The sequence below is a fragment of the Pelophylax lessonae genome, assembly GCF_965119305.1.
Source record: "Pelophylax lessonae genome assembly, chromosome: 1".
Taxonomy (NCBI): domain Eukaryota; kingdom Metazoa; phylum Chordata; class Amphibia; order Anura; family Ranidae; genus Pelophylax; species Pelophylax lessonae.
In genome coordinates this window covers 498,572,839-498,593,632 of record NC_138768.1, presented here as the reverse complement: position 1 = coordinate 498,593,632, position 20,794 = coordinate 498,572,839, and the positions used below count along the sequence as shown (strand labels likewise).

Here is a 20,794-nt window from a genome sequence, read left to right as displayed (position 1 = left end):
TGGTACTTTGTTTAGAAAGTTTGGAGACCCCTGCTATAGAGGCTCAGTTAAAAAAATAAAAAATCTTCTGGGTTCATTTTCAGCATCTTCAGTCAACCTTGATGAATAGTAAGTATTGGGGCCAAATCATATTTCCTATCAAAACATTTAAGACCAGCTTATAAAATTGTTGACCAATGTTAAAGCTGAAATCCAATCTAAGCAAATATTTTCTAAGTACAAGAAACATGTGTATTCTTACTTGATTCTTGGTGGCCTTTGTGTATTTCTTTCAGATCTGCACAGCCTTAAAATTTGCCTTTGTGAAGGAGCCTTCTGTAATGATACTATACATACCTGGATACGCCAGCAGGAACATCTCCTCGATCCCGGCGGCTGTCATATGACGTCTGCCCGTTTCAGCTGCTCTCCCACCCCCACGGGGGCATGCAGTTCGGCGATAGGGGATGCAGCGTTTCCGTCGGGACACAGCCCATCCCTGATCGTTGTAAAGAGCCATTAAAAAATGGCTCTTTACCATGTGACATGCTCTTTCCTCATGCACGCCGCTCCTGTCCCGAGTACCCGACATCAGAGTAACCGAGTAACCGTCATAGGAGTAACAGAGTACCCGTCATAGGAGTAACAGAGTACCCGTCATAGGAGTAACCGAGTACCCCTCATAGGAGTAACCGAGTACCCCTCATAGGAGTAACCGAGTACCCGTCATAGGAGTAACCGAGTACCCGTCATAGGAGTAACCGAGTACCCGTCATAGGAGTAACCGAGTACCCGTCATAGGAGTAACCGAGTACCCGTCATAGGAGTAACCGAGTACCCGTCATAGGAGTAACCGAGTACCCGTCATAGGAGTAACCGAGTACCCGTCATAGGAGTAACCGAGTACCCGTCATAGGAGTAACCGAGTACCCGTCATAGGAGTAACCGAGTACCCGTCATAGGAGTAACCAAGTACCCGTCATAGGAGTAACCAAGTACCCGTCATAGGAGTAACCAAGTACCCGTCATAGGAGTAACCAAGTACCCGTCATAGGAGTAACCAAGTACCCGTCATAGGAGTAACCAAGTACCCGTCATAGGAGTAACCAAGTACCCGTCTGCAGCCCATCAGAGTACCCGCGTACCCATCTCCAATAGGGATGCACCGAAATGAAAATTTTGGGCCGAAACCGAAAATTCAGGATGCCCTTGGCCGAAAACCGAAACCGAAACATGACTTTTTTTCCCCAAATGATTTTAAATAAGTTCTTTCTATCAATATCACTGACTGACTGACTCTCACTGACTGATTGACACTAACTGACTGACTGATTGACACTAACTGACTGACTGATTGACACTAACTGACTGACTGATTGACACTAACTGACTGACTGACACTCACTGACTGACTGACACTCACTGACTGACTGACACTCACTGACTGACTGACTCTCATTGACTCACTGACACTTACTCACTGACTGACACTGACTGACTGACACTGACTGACTGACTGACACTGACTGACTGACTGACACTGACTGACTGACTGACACTGACTGACTGACTGACACTGACTGACTGACTGACACTGACTGACTGACACTGACTGCCTCGCGTGCTGCAGTTAGAAGGGGTTGAGCACTAGGCTGTGATTATAAATTTAATCCGTTCTGACTTCTGACACAGGATGCAGGAGAAAAGGGGAGAAACTTTTTTTTTTTCTTACAGCACACATCGACATTACCTTCCTCCTCAGCGAACAACAGGGAAGGGAGGAGGTGGGTGGAGTGATGCAGCGATTGGCACGGAGGAGGATGAGATCCTCCTACACTGTGCATTCTGGGTCCCTCCCCCCCGGGACGTCACTGTAAATCACAATGAAGCGCCCGCCCCCGGCATCGGATCGTAGCGGAGAGCACAAATGACAGGGAAATGAATGGCTTTTTAAACAGATCAGCGGCCATACATTTTCGGCATATTTAACCCCTTATCGGCCGAAATGGAATAGTCTCATTTTCGGCCGAAAATATCGGTGGCCGAAATTTCGGTGCATCCCTAATCTCCAGCCCATCAGACTACCCGAATACCCGTCTGCAGGCCATCAGAGTACCCGAGTACCCGTCTGCAGCCCATCAGAGTACCCGAGTACCCGTCTGCAGCCCATCAGAGTACCCGAGTACCCGTCTGCAGCCCATCAGAGTACCCGAGTACCTGTCTGCAGCCCATCAGAGTACCCGAGTACCTGTCTGCAGCCCATCAGAGTACCCGAGTACCTGTCTGCAGCCCATCAGAGTACCTATCTGCAGCCCATGCCTCCTAGATTATGTGTTGGGGTGTTTGCTTTCCAAAATGCGGTCATTTTGTGGGGGTTTCCATTGTCCTGGTGCTCCATGGCCTTCAAACACCTGTTAGTGTACTGGTAACGGTGTGTTTCTTCCAATCCTTCCAGGACGGCCAACATGTGAGAGATGGTGGCTCCTCCCCACAGGAAACAATCAATTAACAGCTGTTAAAAGGCCCCACCCTTCCCCTTGTCCCTCAGTTGTAATAAAGTAGCTTCCACAACCAATACACAAGGGGTTTATAAGCCCTTAGGCACTCAGCAGTTGCCATCACCCTTTAACAGGGCAGGAAGTAGGCCGGGCGTCCTGGAAGGATTGGAAGAAACACCGTTACCAGTACACTAACCGGTAGGTATTCTCTCCACACCTTCCAGGACGGCCAACATGTGAGAGATTAATAAAATAACCCTTCCGGCCTACCTTAGGGTGGGACCACTGCCTACAGTACCTTCCTGCCAAAGGCTAGGTCTTGCTGAGACAGCACTTCCACACGGTAAGTTTTCACAAAAATGTCACGACTAGACCAGGTGGCTGCAGTGCGAATCTGTTTCCCAGGAAGCTCCTGCTCTTTCAGCCCAGGATGTAGCCAGTGCCTTTAAAGAGTGAGCCTTCAGCTTTACTGGAACACCTGCAACCTTATAAGATATGGTAATGGCCTGCTTAATCCACCTGGAAACTGAAGGTTTTGAAGCCTGCATTCTGTTCCTTGGTCCAGAGTAGAGAACTAAAAGGCGATTAGACCTCCTAAACTCCTTGGTCCTTTCTAAATAAGTGAGGAGACATCGCCTCACATCTAAATAATGAAAATTTCTTTTTCATTCCTAGGATTATCACAAAAAGGATGGTAGTACAATCTCCTGCTTCCTGTGGAAGTAAGAGGCTACCTTAGGCCAGTGGCGTAGCATGGGTTGTCAGCACCCGGGGCAAGGCAAGTAATTTGCGCCCCCTAATCCGCGGGATTTTAGCACTCGAGTCTCTTCCACTAGCTTAGTTAAAGAAACCCTTACCCCCTAAGCACATGTATTGTTTGTTATGAAAATACTGATGTAATTAAAGTAAAATGCATCTAAATACAAGTTTGAATGACCAGCGTTCCCCCTTTCAATACAGAGAGACCAGTGTGCCCCCTTTCAATGCAGAATGACCAGCGTGCCCCCTTTCATTGCAGAGAGACCAGCGTGCCCCCTTTCAATACAGAATGAACAGTGTGCCCCCTTTCAATGCAGAATGACCAGCATGCCCCCTTTCAATGCAGAATGAACAGCGTGCCCCCTTTCAATGCAGAATGACCAGCATGCCCCCTTTCAATGCAGACGGACCAGCGTGCCCCCTTTCAATGCAGACGGACCAGCGTGCCCCCTTCAATGCACAGAGATTTACCTGCAGCGGCGGCTTCTCCTCAGTTCCCTGCGTCTCCTGACTCTCCTTGAGTCCTCCCGCCTCCTCCTCGGCCAATGGCATGCGTTCGCCTTTCGGCCAATCAGGAAGCGGGTCTCGGACCAGTTTCCTGATTGGCCAGGAGGAGGATCCGTTTGACAATAGTGAACATTCGCTGTTGTCACACAATGGGTGGGCTCGGGGCGCACTGCTCTGCGCCCCCGGGTCCACCCTTTTATGAAGCCTATTAGAGCCTCTGGCTTTAATCAGGTGATTAAAAAAAAAAACCACCCTGTGACAGCGCCAGGCGGCTGATTCACTTGCTGTTAAACTAACTGAGCAGTGAGGTGAGGCGGCATAGGCGGGGGTTGGCTTGCAACGCCACCCCACCTTACACCAATGGACAGATGAGGCACAGTCCAGCCCCGCCCCGATCTGCCATTTTCAGCCATAGGGCGGCCGCGCTGGACATCTCTCAGCCTAAAGATAGAGGCAGCCGCAGACAGTGTGTGAACTGTGTATGTCAGAGTTAGACAGACAGAGTGACACTGCGGATGCGCCCCCCCCAGATGTTGCGCCCGGTGCGGCTGGCCCCCCCTGCACCCCCCACGCTACGCCACTGCCTTAGGCAGATATAAGGGATCTGGTTTCAGGGTAATCCTATCTGGAAAGATGAACATAAAAGGTTCTTTTATTGATAGACTTTGTAGATCCCCTACTCTCCTAGCTGTAGTGACAGCCAGGAGGAAAGCTAGTTTAAGAGACAAAACCTTAAGAGGGACCACTTTTAAAGGTTCAAAAGGGCTTCTAGATAACCCCTCTAGAACCCTGGTTAGGTCCCATGGAGGGAACCTATCTCGAGTGACAGGGGTGGCTCTATCCCTGGCTAACAGAAATCTTTTGATCAAAGGCTCTTTTGCAAGACTTGTATGCAGGAAGACTGAGAAATCTGCAATCTGTACCCTAAGGGTGTTCACCGCCACACCCTTATCTACCCCATCTTGCAAGAACTCCAAGATTATGGGAATAGAGGCAGATACCATATTTTTCTGTTTCTGCCAGGCACAACATTTTTTCCAAACCTTGAAATACATTTTCCGTGTTACCAGCTTCTGCTCAGATGGAGTGCATCTATAACCCTATCTGAGCACCCCTTACTTTTGAGGATGTGACGCTCTTTGAGCAACGCATCCTCTGGGATAATATTAGCCTGGAGTTTCTATCCATAGGCTCCGTTATGTTACCTGTATTCTCAAAAGACAGGTCAGACTTCTTGGTTGCTTTGGATAAGGATGCGTCCAATTCGGGAATTTTTAGGAATTTTTTAACCTCTTCTTTGAAGGGAAACTGCCTTTTCCATGTTTTTGGCTTTAAGAGAGACCTTTCTCCGGATATTGCCACTCTTGGAGGATTAAATCCTTCAGGGATTGGTGAACTGGAAAGGTCTTCGATGGACTTTTGCCTAAACCTTTGTACACTCTATCCTGTACTGAGGTTTCTTTTGGAGGTTCTGGGATTCCTTCTGTATTATAGACAGCTTGAAGGAGTCCCTCCAAGTCTTCCAAGGCAAACAGACTTCTGTTTCCCCTGGAATCTTCCTCCTCACTATCCGGATCCGATTCCTCCCCAGAACTAGGTTGGGACCTAGCTTGACTCCCTACCTCCCCTGGGTCTTCCTCCCTAACTTGGGCAGGTGGTAAACCCTGTAATGCAGGCAAAAAGACTAATGGCCCAGCCCTGGACAAGGTACTCTCTTGGGAAGGGGGTGACACTGTTGCCTGCTGGGGAGGCCTAGAAGTACGGATATTCTGGATGGTAATAAGCATTTCCTCCTGCATAGACTTTAGGAAATCTTTCATTAATACAGAGGCCTCTTCACCTGCCAATTTGTTAATACAGGTATAACAAAAAGGTTTTGTGTATGATCTGGCCAATATAGCCCCGCAATTACCACATCTCTTTAAGGAGTAAGTGTGAGTTGTAATAGGGGGTGGCAAGATGGAGGCCTCCTGGGTCCCCACCGGGACTTCCGCAAGAGGAGAAGATTACCATCGATCACTCTTCCTGCAAAATTCAAATACATAGGCTACATTAGCTATGGGGCAAAAACAGGGTTCACCAGGGCCTCCGCCCAACATTGGTACAAAATCTCCCCCCTGCAGACAAGGAAAGACACGGCCTTACCGGAATCCGTTCTGATTTTAGCAGTAGCCATCCGGAGCGACTATCCCTCTTCCATGAGGTGAGCAGCAGCGGGTTTTTTCTTGGCAGCCTTGCCGTTCTTCGGGGCTGAGGACTCTGTGCCATGTTACCGCCAAGCGGTTTGAGCGTCTCCTCCGGATATCCTCTTACTTATCGCACTGCGAATGGAAGTTTCGGTCTTCAAAGCGAGGCTTGATGCGCGATTGCGGCGGGCTTTTTGAAAATCCTAAGGCGATGCGATGCCCAGGAAGAGCGGAGGAGACGCAAAAAGTAGCCACTGCCTCCACCTATAACTGGTCTTAATGGTAAGGAGCACTGGAAGGGCGGACGCAGATCAAGAAAAACGAAGAGATTTCCAGTCACAACTTACCAACCAGCGACCAACCGAATTGACCTGTCTAACAGTATGCGTTAAAAACAGGGGTGCCTTTAAGTAGGGGTGGGCTCCCTCTAGTCACCTGTCCTCCATCTATCCCATTAAATGCATGTGCCCTCATTGTAGAGACTCTTTAAATTGTAGAGTTAGGGACTGCAGATATCAGGGTGCCTTGCCGTGGACTGCAGCTTACGCATGTATTTGCAAATGTGTGCAACCAAACCCCTGTTTTTAACGCATACTGTTAGACAGGTCAATTCGGTTGGTCGCTGGCTGGTTGGTAAGTTGTGACTGGAAATCTCTTCGTTTTTCTTGGAGAGCGGAGGAGACCCCTGCAAGATGTCAGGGCCCAGGCATGGAGGAACCACCCAATAGGAACGACTGCCTGGGGCTTTGGGGCGACCTATAAGAAGCCTGAGGAGGCGGCAGGTAGGGAGAAGCCTTTACTGGCCCGACCGAACCTGGCCTTTCAGTGGGACCCATCCACACACACTTTTTCGGGTCAGAGAAAACAACAAATGTTTTGCTGTAAGAAGAAACACAATCTAAACTGAGGGACAAGGGGAAGGGTGGGGCCTTTTAACAGCTCTTAATTGATTGTTTCCTGTGGGGAGGAGCCACCATCTCTCACGTGTTGGCCATCCTGGAAGGTGTGGAGAGTGTATGATTTGGTTGTAATGAAATTATAAGTGTAATTTATGCTCTTAGAACACCTGACGGTGCTCCTTGCATGTTGGGCCTCTGTATGTGGCCAGGCTGTGTAAAAAAGTCTCGCATGTGGTATTGCCATACTCAGGAGGAGTAGCAGAATGTATTTTGGGGTGTAATCACAAGTATGCACATACTGTGTGTGGGAAATAACTTATGACAATTTTGTGTAAAAAAAAAAAAAAAAATATTTCTTCATTTTCCCAAGAATTGTGGGGAAAAATTACAACTTCAAAAAACTCACCATGCCTCTTACTAAATACCCTGGACTGTCTACGTTCCCAAAAGGGTTAATTTGGGGGGTATTTGTACTGTCCTGACATTTCAGGGCCTCAAGAAATGATAGAAATTGAAGGCTAACATTCACACAGACTAAATAATAAACCACTAATTTGGGTTATTTTTACCAAAGATATGTAGTAATATAAATTTTGGCCCAAATTTATGAAAAAAAAAATACTTATTTGCAAAATTTTATAATAGAAACTAAAACAAAATGTTTTATTTTCAAAATGTTCGCTGTTTTTTCACTTATATCACAAAAAAATAAAAAACCCAGTGGTGATTAAATACTAACAAAAGAAAGCTCTAGTTGTGTGAAAAAAAAATATAAAAAATTTGATTGGGTACAGCGTTGCATGACTGAGTAATTATCATTCAAAGTGTGAAAGCACTGAAAGCTGAAAATTGGTCTGGGCAGGAAGGGGGTGTAACTGCTCTGTATAGAAATGGTTAAAAATGCACTTGGAAGCTAAAAAAATGCTTGTAAAGTTACTCACTAGGAGGAGAACCTCTGAGGGAAATGGAGGAATGGAAAAGGATCTTGGGGTCCTAGTAGATCACGAACTGAGCAATAACATGCAATGCTGAGCAAGGCCAGCCGACTATGAGCATACATTAAAGAAGGTATTTAGTCAGGAGGATATGAAACAATCACTTCACAAAACTCGGGTTTGGCCAAATCTTAAAGTGATACCAAAGCCTTTTTTGTTTAAATAACAAACATATTATACTTACCTGCACTGTGCAGTGGTTTTGCACACAGCAGTTCCCCCTCTTCTAAAGGTCCCTCCCTGGCACTCCTGGCTCCTCCATGCTCTGGGGGAACCCAAGCACCTGCAGCTCTGTTTCCATTCACACACGGAGCCACTGTTCACTCTGCCCCCTCCGTGTGTTACGATTGGCTCACTGGTCTACCCTCATGCATAAAATGCATGAAGGTAAAAAATCCCTTATGCCTTTACAACCACTTTACATATGCTGTCTATGTTCTAGCCAACAATCCTCAGAAAAGATGTCCTTGAACTGGAGAGGGTCCAGAGAATGGCAATGAATTTAACAAGTGGGCTGAAAACCCTCAGTCATGAGGAAGGACTACAAAAATTATACTTCTCCCTGGAGAAGAGTTGCTTAAAGAGTAAACCGTCTCCAATTTTCTTTTTTAAAACCCTGCCAAGTAAAAGGCATAATGTGCTAGTATGCATAGCATACGGCACATTATGAAATGCTTACCTTAGAACAAAGCCCTGCATCACCGAGCTGTCAGCTCTGACAAACGCTTTCATCTTCACTCGGTCTTCCTTCTGGGTTCCTGTCCTCCGGCCATCTGAGTGGGCACGCCGCAATGATGTCATGGACTGCGGCACGGAGCTCTGAAGGGAACGCGTAATGGCGGCGATCTGCGATTTTGTTTGCGGGACTGCGACATTGCGGTGGACAGATCGGACCCTTGACTGACATTTTTGACACTTTTGGGGTTACCAGTGACATTACTACAGTAATTAGTGCTATACATATACACTGTTACTGTAAAATGACACAGGTAGTGAAGGGGTTAACTTTTTTTGAGAGGGAGGGGGTGGTGTGTGTCCCTAGGGGCGTGATTCTTATTGTGATTGGCTGTGGCTTAAAGGTGTAGTAACAGTGATCAACGGTCCTACATAGTAGAACCGTATGATCACTGTTCTTACACAGGGGAGAATGACAGGCGGCTTTTTTACATCAGCCGCCTGCCTTTCTCCCGCTGTCACGGACGATCGTGAGTGCCCGGCGGACATCGGGTGCGCGGGAGGGTCCGTGACCGAGCGGGAGCGCACCTCCGGCGGCGCGCGCTCGCTCCCCAGAGCCTCACAGGCTAGTGACGTACCCATACGTCACTTTGCCTGTGAGGGGCTGACTGCCGCAGTATATGTACTTGCGGCGATGGGCAAGTGGTTAAATGGTCTGTTTATTGGGAGAAAAAAAATCCCATCTAAGGCATATGGCCACACAATGGAAGTTGTACGAGTAGTTTGATCTTAAACTGCATAAGGGGTTCTTTACTGATACGCAGTAAGGAAGTGGAATTCCCTTCCAAAGTTGGGTGGAGGGGGGAATGGATAAAAAAAAAAAAAAGTAGAAAATACTTTAGCAAACACAATGCACAGGGATATGGAAAACGGTAGTGACAAACACATAATCAGGTTGAACATGGATGGACTAGTCTCTTTATTCAACCTTACCAAACTATGCAACTATGTAATGGAGAACACTCACTGCAGCTCTGCTGTGCAGGATGACTGGTCTTGTACATGTCTCTTCCTCTAGTTTTCTGCAGGCAGCCTGTAGGTAGTGGGCCTGCTGAAAACAGCATGAAGGTCTGCTATGATTATTTACAGCAGAGTGATGTCAGTAATAACTGGCTTTGGAAAGGCATTTGTTGTAAACAAAGTGGATTTAAATCCTATGTTCAGCTTTAATTCATGGTTAAATAACATTTTTAAACACAAGCAATACCTAATTATTAATTTATAATTATTAATAATAATAATAAATAATGCTTTTTTGTATATGGAAAAGAACTGACATTTACCACTTACTTTAGCAAAGCAAGAAAAGCAGCTGGTTCAACATCTGGTAATTCAATTTCTGTGGATGTTGTGGCCATACCCCCATTAAACATAGCATCAAAGACAGCACTGCCAACTGCTAAAACAAACCTGAAAGAAAAAGAAAATCAAATAAAAATAAAAAAACATAACTCCAGTTCATATAATGCTACGTGTACACCAAGCCATGACCATTTCTTAAAGTATATGTAAAGCCCATCACCAAAATCCAATAAACTTCAGAAAAACAATCTTTTGGTTCAGCCTGTGCATGCACATTGCAGCCTCATTTTTTCCTATTGGAAAAGCAAAAAACTCTGCAGGACTGCTGGAGACCGCTATGAGCACAGCTCCCCATAAGGATGAATAGGCAAGCAGCACACAGGCATAAAAAGGACCAGGTTGTTTTCAGAAGCAAGCCTGTGCAATGTCCAGCAAGGCCAGACAATGAAGACGCTTCATCAAAGACAAAACGGTGTGCACTGGACCAGGTGGACTGCATTAATTAAGGTCAACGTGTACCAATGGTAGTATGAAAAAAAAAAAAGGTAATGTGGAACATTTTACTTCGAAAACTGTATGACCTGCTGCTATCCCATGCAGCTTCCATATCGTAATAACTCCTTTCCCCACACTGCTCGCACTGGTGTGATCTAGGCTCAAGGGTTCTTTACTAAAGTGGTTGAAAACCCTTACATATACCCAGTGAAGTGACTAGCATCAGGTGATACACAGATGAAACAAATCCTACAAAAGGTTGTACCTGCTTTTTTGCAGCCATCTATCCTCTACAAAACACATTTTACACAGCATCTCTGCTATGAAAATTAAGGGGGGGGGGGGGGCATGAATGTGATGTCTCACACTGCAGAGCTCAGTGAGGAGAGCTCTAAGCCCTGACTGGAGGTTAGGGGGGGTAGGGACAACCTCCCCCCCACAATACACGGGAACAATCATAGCTCTGGCTGTCAATCACAGCCTGTGTGCTGGAGCTCTCCTACCTTATCACTTCTCTTGAAAAAACGCTGTCAGAAGTGTAGATAACGGGGGAATGAAGCAGCAGAGAGAAATCATACTCTGAATTGGATAGAGACAAGTACATAGTATAGAAGGATGTGCTTTGGACGAGTCAGGTTTACAACCACTTTAAGGATCACCACTGGCAAATGTTTTTTTTAAATCTAGTTTATTTCCATGGCTTAAGGCAGCAACAGAACCAGTTATTGAGGTTCAGTGCACACGCACAGTCTCAATGACTGACCTGCCAGTCTTACCCTTGTCTGGACTACTCTTGCACTCCACCATGCCCTAGGAGCAACCCATTTCCCTTTAAAATGCCTGTGTAGGTAAATCTTCCTAAAGCCCCCAATACCTACTACATATTCTCCTCCCCCCCCCCCCTATAGCCTAAAGCCCCCAATACCTACTAAAGGCATACCCCACTTTTAACCTCTTTACGACCACCCGCCGCAGATGTACTGCAGCAGGCAGCCGCTCCCAGACGAATCACCATACACGTACGGCGCTCGCTCCCGGAAGGCTAGGGGGCAACGCCCCAGCTCGTCAGCGGGGAAGCCGGAGCAGCGGGCAGACCGCTCCGATTGCCGCCCGACACCTGCGATCGTTCCCCGATGAGAGAGAAGAACACAGCTGATTGCTCTTCTCCCTGAAATGATCATAGAGCCCATGTGATCCTTCTATATAGGATCACATGTCTCTATGGTCATTTCAGAAGCCACGCCCCCCCTCGACCTTTGACGACTTCTCTGCCTGGCTACCCTACTTTCTCTCTTCCGAAATCCCCACAATCATTCTCTGCGACTTTAACATCCCTTTTAATACCAACACTCCTGCCACTTCCAAACTTCTCAGTCTAACCTCCTCCTTTGACCTGAAGCAATGGATACAGGCTTCTACTCACTCTGAAGGCAATCTCCTGTTTTCTGCCACCTATGCACTCCGCACAACCTTTCAAACAATCCTTTCCTTCTCTCTGATCACTACCTTATAAGTTTCACTCTCTCCCTCTCCTCCACCTCCTCTCCCTCCAGATACCTTACAGTTACCCGCATAAACCTACGCCATCTCAACCCTTTCTCTTCTCTACTCTGCTACCGACCACCTCTATGACAAAAACCGCACCCATGTCCTGCACACAACACTTCACTCTTAGCCTACCTGGACACACTGGCCCCCCTCACTACACACCGAATCAGGCCCCGACCCCTTCAACCCTGGCAAACAGATAACACTAGAAGTCTGAAAAAGCATAGCCATGCTCTTGAGCGCCTATGGCGTAAGACTAAGTCTCAGAAAGATTTCAACCAATATAAATCTGCCCTCCAAAAATACAATTCCAGTCTCCACACTGCCAAGCAGACCTATTTTATCACCCTCATTACCAGCTTGTCATCTGGCCCCCGGCAACTCTTCGCTACCTTTAATTCTCTACTCCGTCCTCCACTGCCTCCACCCACTGGTTCACTCACTGCCCAGGAGATTGCCAACCACTTCAAACAAAAGATTGATACAATTCGTAAGGAGATCATTGCTGTTCAAATACCTTCCATGCCCACAGGTGCGATCACTACTTCCTTCATTCAACCCCACCACTATAGACGAGGTTGCTAAACTACTTGCTAATGTCCACTTAACCACCTGCCCTCTGGATCCTGTTCCCTTGCAAATGCTACGTTCACCCTCTGGCCCCATTCTTTGCTCTATAACCCACATCTTCAATCTCTCCCTCTCTTCTGGCATCTTCCCCAACTCTCTTAAACATGCACTAGTCAGCCCCATACTTAAAAACCCTCACTGCACCCAACCAATCTTAACAACCTATGCCCTATTTCTTTGCTCCCCTTTTTAGCCAAACTCCTTGAACGTCTCATCTACAACCGACTGTGCGACCACCTTGCAGAGAATAGCCTCCTTGATCCCTTTCAGTCTGGATTTCGGCCTCACTCTGAAACTGCTCTACTAAAACTGACAAACGATCTACTAACGGCCAAAACCAATGGAATCCATTCTGTACTCCTCCTCCTGGACCTTTCTGCTGCCTTTGATAAGGTTAACCATCCCATCCTCCTCAAAAAACTCCATGCCGTTGGTCTCCGTGACTGTACTCTTCACTGGTTATCTTCCTACTTATCCAACCACACCTTTAGAGTTACTTACAATTCTACTTTCTCCTCTCCTCTTGCCTTCTCTGTTGGGAGTCCCCCAAGGCTCTGTTCTTGGACCCCTCCTATTTTCAATCTACACCTCCTCTCTGGGTCTGCTGATCGCCTCCCACGGCTTCCAATACCATCTCTACGCTGACGATATCCAAATCCATTTATCCACCCCTCAGCTCTCTCCCTCAGTCTCCAGACGTATCACTAATTTACTATCTGATATATATCGGTCTGGAGGTCACACCACTTCCTCAAACTCAATCCATCCAAAACCGAGCTAATAATTTTTCCTCCACAACGTGCCCCTTCCCCTGATCTCTCTGTCAATATTGATGGCATTACTATCCGCCTATCCCCGCATGCCAAGGTCCTAGGTGTTGTCCTGGACTCTGAAGACCCACATCCAATATAGCTGTCCAAATCTTGCCGCCTTAACTTTCGCAACATCTCCAAAATACGACCCTTTCTAACCAAAGACACAACAAAGCTTCTAGTTTACTCCCTGGTCATCTCGCGCCTCGACTACTGCAATTCCCTTCTCATTGGCTTACCTCTACACAGGCTATCCCTCCTTCAATCCATCATGAAAGCTGCCGCCAGACTCGTCCACCTTACCAATCGCTCAGTGTCCACCGCTCCTCTCTGTCAAGCCCTCCACTGGCTTCCACTCACCCAACGTATTCAATTCAAAATACTAACATCTTACAAAGCCATCCACAGCTTAGCCCCCCAACTACATCACTAGCCTAGTCTCAAAATACCAACCTAAATCACTCTCTTCATTCCTCTCAAAACCTCCTGCTCTCTAGCTCCCTCGTCAACTCCTCCCATGCTCGCCTCCAGGACTTTATCAGAGTCTCTCCAATCCTGTGGAACTCCTTACCCTTATCTGTCCGATTATCTCCTACTCTATTAGCTTTTAGGCAATCTCTGAAAACCCTCCTTTTCAGAGAAGCCTATCCTACCCACACCCAACAACTCTACCTCCATTTTCTCCATCTGCCCGTCCCCCTTGGCTACTGCCTTTTGTTTCGCTTGACCCTCCCTTCTAGATTGTAAGCTCTAATGAGCAGGGCCCTCTGATTCCTCCTGTATTGAATTTTACTGTAACTGTATGTCTTCCCCCCACATTGTAAAGCGCTGCACAAACTGTTGGCGCTATATAAATCCTGTATAATAATAAATTCTGTGTAGAATAGACTTTATAGGACTTCATGAGAGTGATCTGTTGATCAAAGCACAACTTCAGGATAAAAAGTTTTGCCCTCTAGCTTTATTAAATTAAACCCTCAGTGCTTAAAGCAGAGCGCCACCCAAAAGGGGAAGTTTCGATTTGAGTACTCCTCCCCCCCCCCCAAAATATGACACATTTGGCATGTCATTTTTGGGAGGGGGGGGGGGGGGACAAGTACCTAGTTTTGACAGGTACCTGCTCCCGGCTTGAGCGGAAGTTCTCCTCTCCCACTCTCTCCTTGCAATCTTCTGGAAAACGTCACAGGTCCCAGAAAATTGGCCGACTAATGGGGAGGCGCAAGCTGTTACAGCCGGGTGCCCATACTTGTAATGACGGGGAGAGCAGAGGGAAAGAAGTGAGGCTTAAAGCAGCCTTTGCTGGACCGTGGAACCGGTTAGTGTGTTTATTAAAAGTCAGCAGCTACACTTTTTGTAGCTGCTTATTTTTAATAAACACAAAAATGAGTGGAACTTACACATTATAGAGGGAAATGCTTTGCTCATACATGTCTGAGGTTTACAACCACTTTAAGCCAAAGTTACGTGATCATCCAGCACTAGGTCCTTCCCGTATCTGCTTACTTCCTGGAGATGTCCTCCTTTCAGGTGTCCACATCACTGCCTGCATTATGTGGACAATTTATATTGGCCAGCATGCAGAGGATCCTGAAGTGAGATGCCAGCAGACTAAATGGAAGTGAAGAGGACTGGACTTCACCAGGTAAAGAAAAAATACTTTACACAGGGAAGGATGTATTATAGGTAGGTGGGAGGGAGGTATGAGGGAAAAAATAAAAATAATAATACATTTTAGATGGAGTTGGGCTATAATTGAGCTTCCAACAAAAAGGAAGAATGCGGTATTATCACACTGGGAAAATCTTAAAAAAAAAAAAAAAAAAAAAAAAAAGGTAGAAATAGCTCTGTTATAGGAGTCACAGCTAACCCCGCATGCTATGTGTAGACTGCATAAGATATGGATAGGTGAGGTGCTCCTTTGATGGTAGAAAGGCTGGGATATCCATCCTTAAAAAAAAAAAAAAAAAAAAACACACCACTACACTACACAATGTTCAATGGTCACTTCACAGACAGACTATGAAAGCCATAGCGTTTAGAGCCTAATCTCATCTAGAATGGCATTTTAAATATTTGATACAGAATTACGGTTCTTTTAAACATTCAAGGCATTGAGGAGAACAGGATGCAACATCATGGGTTCTCTCCCATTCAGCAGTGGATAGGATTATAGGTGCAGATTTTATTACCATGCTGAATAACTGAGGACTGCAAATACGTATAATTTTCAGCAACTGCTCTCGCTTACAATTCGGTGCCATTTACACCAGGATTGCTAATGCATCACCCTTATTCCTCTTTTATTTTTTTTTTTAACTATGTTGAAATTTCACAAAACAAAAAACAACTCTCTGCTTGGCCCCAGGACTGAGCCTTGGTAGGGCTGCCACGACGCGTCGACGTAGTAGACTACAAAAAATCGTCGACGAGCGTGAAAAGCGTTGACGCGTCAACGCGTGACATCACACGCCCCCTGGCCGGCCGCCGCTTGAAGCATTGCCGGCCGGGTGAAATTCGCCCGCCGGGCTCCGGAGACAAGAGGTGAGCGCTGACTGTCTCCAGCACCCCTGTACTCCCTGTACTGCCACAGCTTCTGCCGCAACACATTCGTCATCCTCCCCGATCACCCAGCTACTTAGACATGTCACATGTGCGGCGCTAAACCGGCTTGTAATGGCCTGTACTAGGTGGGAGGGCTTACTGGGGGGTCTGTACTGGGAGGAGGGGCTTACTAAGTGGTCTGTACAGTACAGACAACTTAGTAAGCCCCCCTCCCAGTACAGACCCCCCAGTAAGCCCTCCCACCCAGTACAGACCCCTTAGTAAGCCCCCCTCCCAGTGCAGACCCCTCAGTAAGCCCTCCCACCTAGTACAGTCTGTACTAGGTGGGAGGGCTTACTGAGGGGTCTGCACTGGGAGAGGGGCTTACTAAGGGGTCTGTACTAGGTTGGAGGGCTTACTGAGGGGTCTGTACTAGTGTACTGGGAGGGGGGCTTACTAAGTGGTCTGTACAGTACAGACCACTTAGTAAGCCCCCCTTCCAGTGCAGACCCCTCAGTAAGCCCTCCCACCCAGTACAGACCACTTAGTAAGCCCCCCTCCCAGTGCAGACCCCCTCAGTAAGCCCTGTACTAGGTGGGAGGGCTTACTGAGGGGTCTGCACTGGAAGGGGGGCTTACTAAGGGGTCTGTACTGGGTGGGAGGGCTTACTGGGGGGTCTGTACTGGGAGGGGGGCTTACTAAGTGGTCTGTACAGTACAGACCACTTAGTAAGCCCCCCTTCCAGTACAGACCCCTCAGTAAGCCCTCCCACCCAGTACAGACCCCGTAGTAAGCCCCCCCTCCCAGTGCAGACCCCTCAGTAAGCCCTCCCACCTAGTACATACTGTACTAGGTGGGAGGTCTTACTGAGGGGTCTGCACTGGGAGGGGGGCTTACTAAGTAGTCTGTACTGGGTGGGAGGGCTTACTGAGGGGTCTGTACTGGGAGGGGGGGCTTACTAAGGGGTCTGTACTGGGTGGGAGGGCTTACTGAGGGGTCTGCACTGGAAGGGGGGCTTACTAAGTGGTCTGTACTGGGAGGGGGGCTTACTAAGTAGTCTGTACTGGGTGGGAGGGCTTACTGAGGGGTCTGTACTGGGAGGGGGGCTTAGTAAGTGGTCTGTACTAGGTGGGAGGGCTTACTGAGGGGTCTGTACTGGGGGGGGCTTAGTAAGTGGTCTGTACTAGGTGAGAGGGCTTACTGAGGGGTCTGTACTGGGAGGGGGGGCTTAGTAAGTTGTCTGTACTAGGTGAGAGGGCTTACTGAGGGGTCTGTACTGGGAGGGGGGCTTAGCAAGTGGTCTGTACTAGGTGAGAGGGCTTACTGAGGGGTCTGTACTGGGAGTGGGGGCTTAGTAAGTGGTCTGTACTAGGTGGGAGGGCTTACTAAGTGGTCTGTACTAGGTGGAAGGGCTTACTGAGGGGTCTGCACTGGGAGGGGGGGGGCTTACTAAGTGGTCTGTACTAGGTGGGAGGGCTTACTGTGGGGGTCTGTACTGGGAGGGGGCTTACTGAGGGGTTCTGTATTACAGGATTAATTAGCTAATCAAAAGAACACTAAATTAAGCAAAAAAAATAAAATAAAAATAATCGTTAGATTAGTCGACTAATCGTAAAAATAATCGATAGATTAGTCGACAGACGAATTAATCGTTAGTTGCAGCCCTAAGCCTTGGGGGACCCCACTTCCCACCCCAGGCCTGTCTGAGTATGCGTTGTTTAATACCACCCTTTGGACACACCCCTTTAACCAGTTCCGTATCCAAGAGCAAACCTTGTGGTCGATGCCTGTCGCCCTTAATTTATAAATCAACCGTTTGTGGGGAACTGTATTAAACGCCTTAGCAAAATCCAGGTACACCACATCCACAGGTCTCCCACTGTCTAGCTCACAACTCACGTAGAATGTTAACAGATTGGTTTGACACAAACGCCTCTTTGTAAACACGTGCTGATTACTGCTGATGATATTATTGACTTTAACGAACTCTTGGATATAGTCCCTTATCATCCCCTCCAGAAGTTTACATACTACTGACGTCAGGCTGACCGGCCTATAATTTCCCAGGATATGCCTCTGCCCTTTTTTGTATACCGGTATCACGTTAGCTTTTCTCCAGTCACCTGGTACATTTCCTGTCATAATACTGTCAGCAAAGATCAGGAACAGAGGTCTAGAAATAAGTTTACTGAGTTCTTGAAGTACTCTCGGATGTACACCATCTGGGCCTGGTGATTTACTTTGTGCTAATTTTATCCAGCCTTTCCCTCGTTTCACATCCTGTTAGCCATAGCGGCAAGTCCTGTAAAGTACTGCTAACCATACAGTCATGGGTCAGTGCACCCCTCCTTTTCTTGTGTGAAGACTGAGGAGAAAAAAGCATTAAGCACAGTTGCCTTTTCCGTGTCCTCTAACCATCCTCCCATCATCGTTATTTTTTGTGCAACATGTTCTGACCTTGTTTTTTTGGTGTTGATATATTTAAAGAATTTTAGGGTTCTTTTTACTATCCTCCGCTATTTGTCTCTCGAAGTTGATTTTAGCCATTTTGATTTCGTATTTACATTTCTTATTTAATTCCTTGTATAGCTGGAAAGCCGATAACGTCCCCTCCGATTTATATTTCTTGAAGGCCATTTTTTTTCCCCTAATAAGTTTTTTTACATTACGGCTAAGCCAGCCAGGTTTGGCTCTTTTAAATTTAATTTAACATTGGAATGAATGCACTGCAAGATGCATTTGTTTAACATGTTCCTAAATCATTCCCATTTTTCCTCTGCGGTCAGTGTTTCTAGGATTTGGTCCCAGTTTATTACCTCTATCATTGAGCACAGTTTGGGAAAGTTTGCCCTTCTGAAGTGTAGGGTTCTTATGTTCCCCACTTGCCTTGCTATATTGTGATTTACGCTAAATGGGGTCATCCTGTGATCGCTAGAATCCAGGTTGTGCCTGAATCCTACATCTGAGATTAGGCATGGGTCATTAGTAATTAATAGATCCAACACTGCATTCATTCTAGTAGGAGAATCCAACTGAGACATGTAGTTGTCCTGTAAGGTTTCCATAAAGAGGACGGGCCTTTAGTGAGTGTGCAGGATCCTCTTCCCAGTTAATGTCCCTTAATATGATGACTGATCCCAGCTTTGCCACGTTACCCAACAGTGACAAATTCCATCTCTACCTCCTCCCTTTGGTTGGGTGGCCTATAACAAACCCCCACAATTACTTTTCCCATTTCACCTCCCCTACGGAGTTCTACCCATATGGACTCTATCTCCGTACTCATCCCTTCCATAATATCACTTCTCTCCACCACCCTTACATTATTTTTGACAGAGACGTACCCCCCCCCCTCTTTTTTCCTTCCGATACACAGAATACCCTTGGATATTGGCCAACCAGTCGTGTGAGGAGTTGAACCAAGTTTGTTATTCTCACAAGGTCCATGTCCTTCTCATGTACTAACATTTCCAACTTATCCATTTTATTAGCTAGGCTCCTGGCATTTGCATTTATCCCTCTTAGTGGAAGTTGATATTGCATAGTGCTTAATTTTATTTCTGTTTGGTCGGAGGTTTGTCCGAAACAGACCTCCCTGAAATCAAACTTGTGGTTAACAGCACACAGCAGTAAACCGATTCTGGGGAAAAAAAAAAATAATAATAATAATAATAATAATAATAATAATAATAAAATATCAGAATAGGTCAAGGCACTCACAAGACTTGAAGGACAGACTAAAAATAAATCTAGGGTGGAAATTAATCGAATAATCGCTTATGAAAAGTTGTCAACATTTTCATAATCGATTAGTTGATGAGCTGATAAATTGGCATGCATACAGAATGCATTATTTACTTACATATCAGGAAATACAGTAAAGCACAACGTCCATACATGTCAGTATACACAGTGCTTCACACATACAGCTCAGTACACCATACATGTCAATAAGTGCCTGAGAACCTGTGAATGTGTGAGGAGCAATGCCTCATGGGACATGTCCTATGCAGGAAGTGAGTGGTTCTAAAAAAAGGCAGAAGTTTTTTTTTTACCTTGCTATAGGGGCACTCTATACTATACTTTGCAGCTTGCTATTGGGGCACTCTGAAGGCAGGAGGAGCCAGAAGAGTTTGTGGGGGACCTCAGAAGAGGAGAATCAGGGCTGTTCTGTGCAAAACCATTACACAGAGCAGGGAAGTATAACCGGTTTGGTTCAGGTCACTTTCTACATTCGCTGAGAAAATGTAGTTTGAAAATCTCACTTGCTTTTAACATGGTTTTAAAATGAATGTCATGTCTAAACGAAAACCACATATACTATCTGAAAATTCCTTTGACCAAGAAGTTTTCCATTCTGTTCCTTCGAATTTTCCTGTCACTGGTCAAAAACAAACGTCGATTTGCCCCCACTTACACTTAGAAAATGAAACTGGGGGCGTGGCCTGGCTATGGAGGAGTGAGGACATGCTTCAGCTCAGCTCCATGTCCACCACAGCATTAACTGAAGCATACAGGAGGGATCCTGCTACTAACTGTTCCTGATCATTTCCCAGAGACATCGGACGACAATTACAACCGCCTAGGCCCGATCATGGCAAGGTCGTCTGCAGTTGTTCTTCCCGGAGACCCAAGGCAGGGGGGGATGGAGGCTTCCAACATGGCGCCGGCTGTAAAGGCCTCCCAACAACACGAAGCACAGCCTGCACGGAGCACAGCGTCCCAGGTCTCCTCACCAAGTTCAATGTCTGCCTCTGTCCCCCCCAGCCTCCACAGCATCACAGGACAGGGCCTCTGACGTGGCAGACATCATGGATGATGGGGACATTAAGAAACATATGGTTCCTACCTACTAGGTAAGGCTTGGACAGATTACTAGGGTGGAAAGGGCCTTTAAAGAGGACATGG

The 20,794-nt window shown here is 46.7% G+C and overlaps 1 protein-coding gene across 3 annotated transcripts in view; it reads right to left on the bottom strand.

The window, feature by feature from the left end:
• Positions 1-20,794, bottom strand: part of LOC309568163 (BTB/POZ domain-containing protein 2) — a 285,622-nt gene that overhangs the window by 224,094 nt on the left and 40,734 nt on the right. For all 3 annotated transcript variants that reach the window (XM_082273789.1, XM_082273788.1, XM_082273787.1), the window contains exon 2: positions 9,849-9,968. In XM_082273789.1, coding sequence (XP_082129915.1) covers positions 9,849-9,931 — 83 coding nt within the window. In that variant the 5' untranslated portion in view covers positions 9,932-9,968. The remainder of the gene's footprint in view (positions 1-9,848; positions 9,969-20,794) is intronic.